This window comes from Quercus suber, unplaced genomic scaffold (assembly GCF_002906115.3).
Source record: "Quercus suber isolate HL8 unplaced genomic scaffold, Cork oak 2.0 scaffold_31, whole genome shotgun sequence".
In the NCBI taxonomy this organism is placed as follows: domain Eukaryota; kingdom Viridiplantae; phylum Streptophyta; class Magnoliopsida; order Fagales; family Fagaceae; genus Quercus; species Quercus suber.
This window is the reverse complement of record NW_027069496.1, coordinates 614,697-628,919: the sequence shown is the minus strand read 5'-3', so window position 1 is coordinate 628,919 and position 14,223 is coordinate 614,697. Positions and strand designations below refer to the sequence as shown.

The following is a 14,223-nucleotide window of genomic DNA, read 5'->3' as shown; positions in this document are numbered from 1 at the left end:
TTTTTTTTTTTTTTTTTTTTTTTAAGTAAAGTGGTAGCAAGTTGCAATGCGGTATCAACCTTTACAGCTAACCCCGGTTGAACTTGCTGATGCAGGTTTGCGGTATGGTGGTGGTGGTGGTGGCGTGGTAGAGGCAGTGGTATGGTTCTAGCATGGTAAAAGCAGTGTATTGCAATGTCTCTTTAGTAGTTTTTTTAATAGGTTGTTGTGTGGTGGCGTGGTTCTGGCATGGTGGTGGAGTTATTGTTGTTGTGGATTTTGGTTGCTTTAAGGAAGAGAGAGAAAGAGAGGAAGAGGAAGAGAGATTGAGAGAAATAGTTAAAAATAAATAAATAAATAAAAAAGAATATTTATATTAAATGGCAATAACCTTTACAACTAACCCCGGTTGAACTTGCTGAGTTAAGTTAGTTGGATTTTAATTGATGTGGCATGCTTCAGACCTTAGATTTATTTCAAACGAATCCTATCCATTAAATGGCCACTCTCCGTTTCAAATAGAAATAGAGAGGATCCGGATCCGATTGGCCCCATGGATGAGAATCACAAAGTTATAATAATAATAATAATAAAATTAGAAAAACAAATTGGTAATGTAGAGGTGAGTACATAGCTTCTATAAAGCAATAAGAAAGGCCAAAGGGTGCTGGCAGCAAGACAAAGAAGAAGAGAAGAAAATTAAGAAGAAAGAGGCGAACTATGAGCACCTGAGGTAAAACTTGCGTTGGATTTTTCTTATATTCTTTTTCTTTCCTTATTGTTTCTGTTTCTTCCTCCTAATGGGTTTGAATTTGTCACTAACCATCAATTTAAATATATATATAAAGAAGAAAGGGGCAAAGGGCGAACTACGTGCATCTTGAGGTAAAATTTACGTTGGATTTTTCTTTTCTTCTTTTTCTTTCTCTATTGTTTTTGTTTCTTCCTCCTAATGGGTTTGAATTCGTCACTAACCATTAATTTATATATATAAATCATCACTAAATGTGATTTTTTAAGGATTTTTTTTTCTTACTTTTAAGTTTGTCTGGAATTTATTTATTTATTTATTATTATTATTATTATTATTTAACTACAAGATACTTACAAACTAAAATGATAATGAATATAATACATGAAAATTATCAAGATCGAGATCCTACATGGAATCGGTGAGAGAGTTCGGGGATCAGATCATAAGATTAGTACGAGAGATCGTAAGATCATATTTTCCGATTAAAAAGAATATACTAAAAAATACTCATAATAATAATTCATAATATATATATATATATATTAAATAAACATTGAAAAAAAGTAATTTTTTAATCAAATTAGTGAATTTACTAATAAAAAGTAAAATACTAAATTACAAATACATTAACAAAGTTCAAAGGAGTAGGTGTAGATTTATTAGGGGGAGTGCCATTGCCACCACCACCACTTCCAATGTCACCTAAAGACATTATCACTGCCTCGTTGGGAACACAATTTTCTCATGAGATTAGTTTAGAAAATTAAGTCATCACAATTCACAACAAATAACTATGATGAATTAAGCCATACACTAGCCAGAAACACATTATATCAATTATAGTTTTATTGATCATAATAAAAAGTAAGCAACTGATAGCCAATACATCTCAAGAGTAAGCAACTAACAGTGAAATTACAAAAAACAAAACTCACTGTTGTTGTCGATTGTCTTTTTCACAGTGGCTTCATTGTCAGATTTTTCAGATTCTTGCACTCACCTTCAACTCTCTGGTAATCTAGTCTCCTCTCTTCTCTTATGTCTTTTGTGATTTTGCTTATTAGAGTACATCGTTAAGGTGATGACTTATTACTGACGTGACCCATAGGGTTCATTTTTTTTTAATCAATTGGGCTAGGGTTATGGGCTAATCTATTTATTACTTCTTCTTCTTCTTCTTCTTTTATTTTTTATTACTTATTTTTTTTATATCAATTTGGGTTGTTTGGAGGCCTAAAAAAAGGAAAAAAAAAAATGAATTTTTCTTTATATCAAAGGATCTTTAATATCACTATAGGATCGGAATCCTATAAGATTCTAAAATCCATATTGGGATCCAACACGAATTTGACCTTAATAAAAATTCTAGTGAGATTCAAGATGGTTTAGGTATGTATAGGATCCTAGGATTGTAAGATCCTAAGATTCAAATCGGAATATTGATAATCAATCGTCACATCCCAAACTAGATAAATTCCTTGTTACTTTTTTGAATCTTAATAAAAAAGTTGACACATCATTATAAGATATATGTAGTAAAATTAATAATTAATATATTTAACATCTGTCATATATTTAATATAATATTCATGTTATGACATTTTGAGGGTGTGATAAATTTTCATTATAGGTATATTGAAATATGATTTTCCTTAATTAGCATTACTCATGTATTTAGAATGCATGTTGCGCCATTTTAACGGTCTAATAAATTTTCATTTAGGGTATATTAGCCTCTTCACATTGATCTGCGCGTGTTTAATTAGTGGATTAAAAATTTGAATCTAAATCTTAAAATTTTGTCCAATTCCAATTTTTTATATGACTATTTTAGACATCTAAAAGATGACACCACTGAATGATAAAATTCCTTCTAAGTGGTATAGACGACTTAGATGTAAAAATGTTATTCGATTCTAAATTGAAAAGATTTAATTGTAGTCATATCCGAGCTTTCCAGCTGAACTTTTATTTTCCTTCTAGGAAATAAATTTTAAATCATCATACAAGATATTCACCAAGAAGGCTTGACGATTACTCTCTCCTCGCTTGTAGGAGCTCTCTCTCTCGTTACTATGAGATAGGTCTCCCTTAGGGTTTCTTAAGGGTTTGCTTTTTCTTTTTTCTTAATCCGGTTACCATGGCAGACGACGTTACGCGTATAATGGAAAAGATGAAGCTGACGGTGGAAGAGGAAGAGGTTATTGAGATTCTAGAGGAGGGACGCAAAGAAGGGATGGAGAGTTGTGCACTTAGTTTGATTGGGAAGTTTCTTACTTGTCGGTCGTTTAACAGAAAGGCAGCCATAACTACGCTGAAAAGGGCATGGGGTTTGGAGGAAGGCGTTCAGATGATTGAAGTCGGAACAAACCTGTTTCAACTCAAGTTCCAAACTGAGTTTGAGATGGATCGGGTGTTTAAGGGAGGGCCGTGGTCCTTTGATAATCAGGTTTTGCTACTAGTTTGCTGGAAGGCAGGGATGACAGCAGACAATGTTAGGTTTGATTCAGTTTCTCTTTGGGCGCAAATCTGGGGCACCCCGTTTGACATGGTGTCGCCTAAAATCGCAGAAACAGTGGGGAGTAGACTAGGTTCAGTGGTTGAAGTGGAGAAAAAACAGAGGCTTGAGGGTCAGAGCTATTTTATGAGAGTCAAGGTGGCTATCCCATTAGTTAAACCGATACGGCGAGGAGCCTTTTTGGCTGGGACAGATGGCAAGCGTCACTGGGTTACATTCAAATACGAGCGCCTCCCTCTGTTTTGCCACTTTTGTGGGCTACTCGGCCATGACCTAAAACATTGTGCTGCTTATTTTGCAGCAACCAAGAATGAGGGTGACGTTATTTGTCAATATGGGGATTGGATGAAGGCCACGGGGGGTAGGAACCGATCACCTTCTTGCAGGACGTTTGATAGGGAAGATGCTGGAGTGGAGTTTGCTTGGAGAAAGGACCGGTCTGGGAAGGTCAGCCAAGAAGCCACTGGGGACGGCGGAGTAGCAGTGCAGAACCCTAGGGAGCAAGATAAGAAACGTAAAGAAGGCAACTGCGATAAACAGGGAACAATTTTGGAAGGGGCACACGTGGCAATGGACATTACGGGCTGTGTGGAGATCTTTACGGAGGACATGGGATCTGCTGTTGCTGCGGTTCAAAATTCAAAAAAAAGGGATGTGGTTGAAGTGGATGGCTCCATGCACGTGCTACCTATGGACCCGGGTTGTGGGCTTCAAAGCCCAAAGCAAAAAGCAACTTGGACTAGGCTTAAACGGATGGAAATTGGGCCGGTGGAGTTCTTTAAAGAGGGAGCAAAGTCTGTATTGGGAAAAAGAATTAATATTGATACGGAGAGCAGTGCTGTAGATGTTGACCAGCATGCAGTGGTGAAAAGGGTAAAGAGCAGTGGTGATTCAAACTCAGACGAACCGGCGGGGGTGCCCATGCACCCTCACCGAACACAATGAAGCTTCTAAGCTGGAACTGCCAAGGGCTTGGGAACTCTTGGACAGTTCGAAGCCTTCACAAGTTAGTGAGGGATCAAGTTCCCACAGTCTGTTTCTTAATGGAGACTAGACTGGATAAAGAGGGTTTTAAAAAACAAGGTAGAGAATTGCCTTTTCCAAATAAGTTTATTGTTAAAAAACCTTATTCTGGGGGAGGTTTGGCTTTGTTATGGAAATCTGAAGTTAAATTAGAAGTTATTAATTTTACTGAAAATCATATATTGGCAAGGGTGGTTGAGGAAGATGGGTTTACTTGGTTTTTCACAGGTTTCTATGGGTGGCCGGAAGCGAGTGAAAAAAAGAAGTCGTGGGCGTTATTATCTCATATTTCTTCTTTTGTGGAGGGGCCTTGGTGTTGTGTTGGAGATTTTAATGCGATTCTTCATCAGTCAGAAAAGCAAAGCAGACACCCTCCTCAGTTTAAACAAATGGAAGAATTTCAAGCAGCTTTGGAGGGGTGTAATTTATTTGATTTGGGTTTTCAAGGGTATAAATTCACATGGAACAATAAAAGACCGGGTGCAGCAAATACTAGAGAACGGCTAGATCGAGCTATTGTGAACCGTGAGTGGAAGGAAAAATTCTCAGCTAGCACTTTAATTCATGGGTTTAGCCATGCATCTGATCATGTCCCGCTTTTTCTCCATATTAGAACTCATCGGGATTTTAGAGGAGGAGGACCACGACGATTCAGATTTGAAGAATCTTGGTTGATGTGGGATGAGTGTGAAGAGGTGGTCTCGGATTCTTGGGTCCATTCAGGTGGGGGGGTTACTGGTTTAGGGGCAACTGTGGAGAAAATTAGGAGTTGTGGTGTAGATTTGTTGGCCTGGGGTTCATCCAAAGCAACCCCTAATAAGGATGAGATAAAACAATTAACAAAGAAAATTGAGAGAATGAATGAAGAAGAGTTAACAGAGGAGAGTAGAGAGGAGGTTTTAACTAACAGCAAAAAATTGGATGACCTTCTACTTAAACAAGAAATTTTTTGGGCACAACGGTCTCGGGTAGCCTGGCTAAAGCATGGAGACAGGAATACAAAATTCTTTCACTCAAAAGCTTCCCAAAGGCATACCAGGAATTTTATTCATGGCATCAAGAATCATCATGGTAATTGGGTGGAGGACACTTCTGACGTGGCGAAGGTGGCTGTGGATTATTTTGAGACCATATTTCGTTCAGGTACATGTGAAAGGATGGAGGAATGTCTTCACGCTGTTCCTTAAAGGATGTCTACAGACATGAGGGAGGAGTTGTCCAGGCCGTATACTGTGGAGGAGGTGAAAGCAGCATTATTCCAGATGGGGCCTACAAAATCTCCAGGACCTGATGGTATGAATGCTCTCTTTTATCAAAAGTTTTGGCATATTGTTGGTAATGATGTTAGCTCTGCTGTGTTGGATTTTTTGAATTCTGGAATTATGGTACCTGAGATTAATTATACTCATCTGGTTCTTATCCCTAAAATAAAGTCTCCTGAAAAGATGACTGATTTCAAATCTATTAGTTTGTGCAATGTTATCTACAAAATCATTTCTAAAGTGCTAGCTAATAGACTGAAAATTATATTACCTCAGATGATATCTCCTACCCAAAGTGCTTTTGTGCCAGGCCGTCTCATCACTGATAATGTATTGATAGCCTATGAAACTCTACATGCTATGAAAGGGAGGAAAAAGGGGAAAAAAGGCGCTCTAGCTTTGAAATTGGATGTCAGTAAGGCATATGATCGAGTCGAGTGGGCCTTTTTGCGGGGTATGATGGTGAGGCTGGGGTTTCCTAATGTTTGGATTAATAGGGTAATGAGTTGTGTCACCACACCTTCCTTCTCAGTCCGCATTAATGGGAAAGATTATGGAAATATTATCCCATCGAGAGGGCTCCGTCAAGGGGACCCTTTATCACCTTATTTGTTTCTTTTATGTGCAGAAGGGTTTACATCTTTGCTTTCCAAAGCTGAATCTGAGGGGCAGATCCATGGTGTTCAGATATGTAGAAGGGCGCCTTGTATTTCTAATTTGCTTTTTGCAGATGATTCTTTAATTTTCTGTCAGGCAACCCAAGAAGAAGTACAGGTAGTTTCAGATACGTTGCAGTTGTATGCTGAAGCTTCTGGACAATGCATTAATCTGGAGAAGTCATCAGTTTATTTTAGTGGAAACACAGCTGACAGTGACAAGCAATGGATTAAACAGGCTTTGGGAGTTCAGGAAGTGGATAGGTTTGATACATACTTGGGTCTCCTGACTTTGGTTGGTCGAGCCAAGTACCAAACATTTGCATACCTAAAGGAGCGGGTCTGGAAAAAACTTCAGGGTTGGAAGGGGAGAATGCTTTCTCGTGCAGGAAAAGAAGTTTTAATCAAAGCTGTGGCCCAATCGATTCCAACGTATACTATGGGTGTGTTCTTGTTACCAGCTAAACTTTGCAATGATTTAGATGCTCTCTGTGCGAGATTTTGGTGGGGGCAAACTGGTGATGAACGGAAAATTCATTGGAGAAGTTGGAGTTTTTTGACACAACCAAAGAAAGTGGGTGGTATGGGATTCCGGGATCTTAGGAGCTTTAACTTAGCTATGTTGGCTAAGCAAGGGTGGCGGATGTTACAGGACCAGAACTCACTTTTATCTCAATGTTTTAAGGCCAAGTATTTCTCGAGATGTAGCTTTTTGGAGGCGACAGATTGCCCAAACAACTCCTATGTTTGGAAGAGTGTGCTGGCTGCTCAACAAATTCTGAAAAAGGGGTGCTTTTGGAGGGTGGGAACCGGTTCCTCAATCCGAGTGTTGGAAGATAAATGGATACCGAACCATCCAGGTAATAAAATCCTATTTCCTACTGATTATGATGAATGGGAATGGAGGGTCTCAGATTTAATTGATTGGAGGGTGCACCAATGGGATAGAGACAGAATTTTTATGGTTTTCAACCAATTTGATGCGGAGGCCATTCTTCGGATTCCGTTGAGCTGAAGGCAAGTGCAAGATAGAGTGGTGTGGATGCATTGTCGTAATGGGAAGTATGCAGTCAAATCCGGGTATCAGGTTGCTCGCATGTTAGCTGAAGATGCAGTGGGCAGGCATGAAGCTTCGGAACAAAGGGCGGATTATCATGTTTGGTCTCAGCTCTGGAAACTCCGGGTGCCAAACAAAATCAAAATTTTTGGATGGCGGGCGTGCCTCAATATTTTGCCATCAAAAGTGAACTTAGCCCGCAGGAAAATTCTGACAGACGCTACATGTGGAGTGTGCCAAAGTTATCCAGAAACTTGTCTACATGCAATATGGGAGTGCAGCGCCGCTCAGGATGTTTGGGCTGGGTCTTGTGCTCCAATTCAGAAGTGTGGTGGTGAGATGGGGGAGTTTTTACATTTGTTTCAGTTCATGATGTCCAAACTGTCGCTGGAGGAATTGGAGAATTTTCTGGTTCATTGCTGGCTTATTTGGCACCGTTGAAATACTCTGTTACACGGTGGGGTAATGCAGCATCCTGGGCAACTGAACCGGAGAGCCACGGACTTCTTGAAGGAGTACAGGGACGCTCAAGGCTCTCTTGCAGCAAGGCCGTTACTACCTGAAGCTCTGCAGAACTGGAAGCCCCCAACGGATCAGTTGTACAAACTGAATTTCGATGCGGCTGTGTTTGAAAATGGATCGGGAGTAGGAGCTGCGATCCGTAATGCAGCTGGAGAAGTCATGGCAGCACTATCAGCTAGGGGAGCAGTAGTGAGTGATAGTGAGGAGGCGGAGGCTTTAGCATACAGAAAATCAATGGAGTTTGCGATAGATGCAGGTTTCTTGGATTTGATAATCGAAGGGGATAATGTAGCGGTCATCAGTGCTGTGTCTTCCTCGTCTCAAAACTGGTCTCGCCTGGGTGTAATTTATGAAGATATTGGCTGTCTCGCAGCAGGCCTTCGCCACGTGGTTTTTAATTCTATTAAACGTAGTGCAAATTCTGTGGCCCACTCCTTAGCATGCTATGCCAATGTATTAGATGAAGAAGTTGTGTGGCTGGAAGAATCTCCACCACCAGCTCATAGTGCTTTGTTGTTTGACTCTGCTTTTCTAAATGAATGAAGTTTGATTGGGTTTTCAAAAAAAAAAAAAAAAAAGATATTCACCAAGAAGCCAACAGGATATTTACAAAAGAAGCTGAAAGAGAATGACACTTCTGCTAAAAAAAAAAAAACTTCCTTTTTAAATAATAATTAAAAACACACACACACACACAGAAACAAAGAAAACTTCTTTCCTAGGTTTCATTTAGGATCATTCCACACTTATGACCAAGTCTTTTTCTTTTTCTTTTTCTTTTTTTGGTTTTTGGTTTTTACTTTTGTTTTTTGACGATTCAATAATAACAACAATGGAATAGGGGATTTGAAGTAGAGAAAGTGCCTTTCTCTCTCAAAATAATAAGAAAGTTGACTAAAAGCAAGCTTGGCAAGAAGCATAATCTAAATCAAACAGAGATAATATTCCGAAGCAGTCAAAACCACGTAGGAATAAGAAATCTAAAACATACCGAAAGTTTTAATTAGGTGACATGCTGGAGATCTTTGAAACTAATTAGGATGAGGCGGTAATATTGGCTTTGTTGCATGCAGCGCTACTTATTCAAGCCATACATCAAGAAGTTCAAATCAAGAAAAACCCTATATATCAGCCTTCTCTAAAATGGATGAGAGAATTGAGAGGATGAAGCAGGTTGCTGAAAGTGGAGATGTTAATGCCTTTTACCAATTAATTGGAGAGGATGTAAAACTTCTGGAGCACATTGATCAGCTACCATTTGTTCAAACTCCTTTACACATAACTGCATTTACTGGGAACATCCAATTTGCCATGGAGATGATGGTTTAAAGCCTTCATTTGCTTGGAAACTAAATCTAGATGGGTTTAGCCCTATTCACCTAGCTCTACAAAATGGGTATATCAAGCTAGTGCGTAAGCTTCTACAGTTTTATGGAGACCTTGTCCGTGTCAAAGGACGAGAGCATATCACTCCTTTGCACTATGTAGTAGAAAACAGTGATAACCTTGATCTATTGGACAAATTTCTATTAGTCTGTCCTATTTCTATTGCAGATGTGGCAGTGCGAAATGAGACTGCTTTGCATATTGCCCTCAAATATGACAACCTTGAGGCTTTCAAATTCCTAGTGAGATGGCTTGGAAGAAATTGTTCTAAAAATGCTTCATCTAGTGAAAAACCAATCTTTAACTGGGAGGATGATAAATGGTAATACTATGTTGTACATTGCAGTATCAAAAATTGAAACCTAGGTAAGTTTTATGTCTCTTCATTAAAAGAAAATATATAAAAGGGAATAAAATTAAAATAAAATAACTAACTATGAATAGTCTAAGTGAGCATTTTATTTTTTGAATTATTTGAACTAAAAATATTTCTTTGGGGAGAAGTAAATTTTTTTTTTCTTTTAGAAATTTAAAATATTTTATATCTAAATGTACAATTTAAAAATGTATAAAATTTAGGGAGCAATGGCCTCTCTTGGTCTATGCACAATTCCATTTGTATCACTGGTATAATATCAAAAATTATTTAATCCTTTAATGATTCAGTGGCTTTGTAATAGTATGTATTATGATAATTTTTTCTTCTTCTTTAATTATAAATTTAGTTAACAAATTATAAAAGAAAAGAAGTTTATACATTTGGATTAAGAACGAACCAAGGACGAGATTGAATAATTTACATTATGCAGGCTGTGAATCACCTACTCGCATGGGGTTTCGGATTCATCCGTGTAAACCATAGGAATTCAAAGGGTAAAACAGCATGGGACATCTTCGAAAGACAAACACAAGTAGACAACAGAGAGATCAGGATTTTGCAACGCAATGCTAGAGCTTCATTAAGTTCATCTCTTTCTATAGTTACTCTAAGCGATTATAATGATATTGATGAATTTTACAACTTAATTGGGGAGGATGTAAAACTTTTGGAGCACATCAACGAGCTACCATTTGTTAATACTCCTTTACACATAGCTGCGTCTGTTGGGAACATCCAATTTGCCAAGGAGATGATAGGTTTAAAGCCCTCATTTGCTCGGAAACTAAATCAAAATGGTTTTAGCCCTATTCATGTTGCACTACAAAATGGACATATCGAGCTGGTGCATCGGCTTCTACAATTTGATGGAGACCTTGTTCGTGTCAAAGGAAGAGAGCATGTCACTCCTTTACACTATGTAGTAGCAAATAGTGATAACCTTGATCTATTGGACAAATTTCTATTAGTTTGTCCTAATTCTATTACAGATGTGACGGTGCAAAACGAGACAGCTTTGCGTATTGCCCTCAAATATGACAACCTTGAGGCTTTCAAATTCTTGATGGGATGGCTCCAAAGAAATTATTCTAAAAATTTTAATGAAAAAGTAGTCTTGAATTGGAAGGACAATGAAGGCAACACTGTGTAGCACATTGCAGTATCAACAAATCAAACCCAGGCAAGCTCTCTCTATTAACATCTACTAAGTGTTAACAAATTATGAATAAAAGGGGGAAAAAAAACATAAAATAACCAACCAGAATAGTCTAGATGACCATTTTACTTACGAAACAAACTCATTTTTTGGGTCAAGTAAATTTCTTTCTTTTTATTTTTCAAAATTCAAAATATTTTATACCTAAATCTACTATTTAATAAAGATGTTTAGGCCATGTTTGGATTTTTTTTTTTTTTTTAATCACTCATTGTTAGGTTCTAAGGTCTTAGGATTTTATGTATTTAGAACTCTAATTTGTAATGTTGGCAAACCATGATCAAAACATTGTATGGTGTCTTCTTTAGACTTGCTCAAAGTTGGTTTAATATTGTAAAGTTGGAATCGAGTGGCTGCAGAAGTACTTGGGACTCTCGGCCTGGCTCGATCGATCGAAGAATAGACTCGATCGATCGAAAATCGCACAGGTTGAATTTTCTGCAGAATTTCCAACTCAGCCCTACTTCATTAAACGTTTAGGGTTTTATGTTTTTACCCTAGGTATAAAAAAAAAAAAAAAAAAAAGCAAGAACACCCCAGACTAACCCCAGGAGAAGAAAGGAAAAAAAAGAAAAAGAAGGAAGACACTTGAGATAGAACGGAGAAGAAAGGGGAAAAAAAGAAGAAGAAGAAGAAGAAGGAAGACACTTGAGACCGAACCCAGGAGAAGAAAGAAAGAAAAGAAAAGGAAAAAGAAGAAGAAGAAGAAGAAGGAAGACACCTGAGACTGAACCTAGGAGAAGAAAGAAAGAAAAGAAAAGAAAAAGAAAAAGAAAAAAAAGAAGGTAGATTGGTCAAAAAGGTGTGGCTGAGTTATGACAGTGGGTCCCTCATGTGTGTTTAATTACAAAAATGTCATTGAGTTATGAGTTATGAAAACTGAAAAACAGCCAAAATGTGTTTTCAGTTTCTATAATTCATAACTAAAAAATCAGAGAATTGAGTGATGGAAACAGAGTTATGAAAACGGAGTTATCATTTGCCAAACAACCTTTTTGCTATGGGTCCCATTATTTTTGAGTTATGAGTTATGAAAACTGAGAATTGAGTTACTGAAATCATAAATCCAAACACCCCCTTAAAATTGTAGGGAGTGATGACTTCCTTTGGTTTACGTACAGTTTCATTCTCTTTTAATGATCTAGCAACTTTGCAATTATATTTAATACATTATTATTTTTTGACATCTATATTTTTTTTTTTGAGAAAGTTTTGACATCTATATTTAATACATTATGATCTCTCAGCAAATAATAATAATAATATCAATAATATATGCTAATTTTTTTTCCTTTTAACAATAATTATAAATTTTATATACAAAAGAAGAAACTTATGCATTTGGGTTAAGAATGGACCAAGGACGAGACTTGACTGATTTACATTACGTAGGCCGTGAGACACCTACTCACTTGGATTTCCCCTTTTTTCATTGTAAACCATAAGAATATAGAGGGTAAAACAGCATGGGACATCTTGTAGGGACAGACACAAGAAGTAGACAACAGAGAGATTAGAGTTATGCTACACCGTGCTGGAGCTGATTCGGGTGTTTCTCTTTCTACATTTAAATGGCATCCAATGGAATGGCTGTCAATACCAAATCCTTCTACGCTTTCGAACTTGTATATTAAAAGTGAATTAAGAAGCTTATCAGAAGAAAAGCGCAGTATGCTTTTGGTGGTTGCAGTACTACTTGTAACAATCGGCTTTCAAGCGGTGCTCAGCCCTCCTGGTGGAGTTTGGTAAGATAATGGTTAGTGCATCAATACCACAAAGGTAGGGAGTAGTCATAATGGAACCAATGATCAGACTCCCTTCAATACAACTGTAGGGAGTAGTAATGATCCGGTTACCATTCATCTGACTTGGTCCAATACCACACTAGTGTGTGAACACAAAGCAGGGACAACCATTGCTTTGAAAGATAGCCTTTTTTTGCTGTTCCTCATTTGTAATTCTTTGATATTTGGGATCTCAAACTCATTAATTGTTCTCGCCGTTCTAAATGAGCGCTTGAAGTTTCTGTCCTTGGGACTCAACCTCACCCTCTGTTTTAGCTATTTTTGTTCAATCCAAGTCATCATCGATGATAAATTTTTGGCGTTTTGTTTGGCATATCTTTTGGCCATATTTTCTATTTTAGCAGTGCTTCTTGATACCAATGATTAGACTCAGTTATTGTGTTCTCATACTAAGTAATTGTTCTCCTCATTCTAGATAGGTACATTAATTTCTTTGGAATCAATGCGTACTTCCTCTGCTTTTGTTATTTTTCTTCACTCCTGACCATTACCCAGACTCCAAATTGGTCGATTATTTTAGTTTTTCTTTAGGCCTTGATTTTTGCAATCTCACCAGCGAATTTTCCAACTTTAGAAAGAGTCAAGCTAAGTGGTTTGTGGATTCAATCATGGGAGAAGAATTGAAGGGAAAAAAAATATTAGCCGACCTTGGAGCTACATGAATCTGTAATGCGTGTCAATTTTTATTTTTGTTTCTTCAATAATAAGATTAAGTCTATGTTTCACTTGTTATGGGCAATGTGTTCTGAGACTATTCACTGAACTTGTCTTTGGTTTTGTTAACTAAAGAATTAATCGTTTGATTATGTAGTGTTTCACTTGGAAGGCTGAAAACGAGCCATGTTCATGTATAAATATTTGTACTTGCTCACACAGTGAAAGAATATGAATTAGGTCTGGAGTCCTTGTTTTTCTGCAGAAAATTGCAGCTTCTTTCTCTATTGAAAAGAGTTGTTTGTTGCAACCTTTTAGCTATCTTTGTGCATCTTATCTGCTGGAATATACAGCCTAACATTGTTTTTCCCCTTTTCATATGAAACTCCCTGTCAAGCATTATTTTATAGTACAATGTCTTAGTCTCCAAGTACTTCAACTAGCAAATTGATAACAATTAAGCAACCAAGCCCAAGTGTAGGGTTTAAGAAATTGGAGGATTGTATAGGTAGAAACTGAGAATAAGTACATTGCTTAATGAACAGTACTAAATAGAGGGAGCCTATATATAGAGAAATCAATCAACTCAAGTATACCAGTAGTACAATAAGAGCCTCCTCATCATTTTCCACCAATCTTTCCACTTTTCTCTCATCATTTTCCACCAATCTTTCCACTTTTCCTTGATAGTAACATTCACAAGCCCATTCCGTTAGAATTAGGGATGACAATTTTTGCCCGATCCGTGGGTACCCGGCCTGGCCCGACCCTAATGGGCCGAATTTTACCCGGTCCGATTAGAAATAGGGCCGGGTATGGGTTTTAAAAAAAAACCCGAAACGGGTCCGGGTTTTATAAAAAAATCCGAAACCCATAACCCGGTTACTATAAAATTACAAAAAACCCCCTATATATATATAGCTATAACTAACCCTATCCCTCATTTTTTCGACAGCAAAGCTCACGCCTCCATCAGTCTCTCTTCACCCTCATTTCATTTCACCTCACAGCC

At 37.6% G+C, this 14,223-nt stretch overlaps 2 protein-coding genes across 2 annotated transcripts; both read left to right on the top strand.

Annotated features, from left to right (window-relative positions):
• Window positions 1–8,914: 8,914 nt before the first annotated feature.
• On the top strand, window positions 8,915–9,483 carry LOC112011296 (ankyrin repeat-containing protein BDA1). The gene is made up of 2 exons (XM_065770461.1): window positions 8,915–9,094; window positions 9,199–9,483. Exons 1-2 carry the CDS (start codon window positions 8,915–8,917, stop codon window positions 9,481–9,483), a joined length of 465 nt encoding a protein of 154 aa, XP_065626533.1.
• A 477-nt stretch (window positions 9,484–9,960) lies between these two features.
• Window positions 9,961–13,437, top strand: LOC112011297 (ankyrin repeat-containing protein BDA1). The gene is made up of 2 exons (XM_024043672.2): window positions 9,961–10,644; window positions 12,235–13,437. The coding sequence occupies exons 1-2, from the start codon at window positions 9,961–9,963 to the stop codon at window positions 12,499–12,501; spliced, it is 951 nt and encodes a 316-aa protein (XP_023899440.2). The 3' UTR covers window positions 12,502–13,437.
• The last annotated feature ends 786 nt before the right edge of the window (window positions 13,438–14,223 follow it).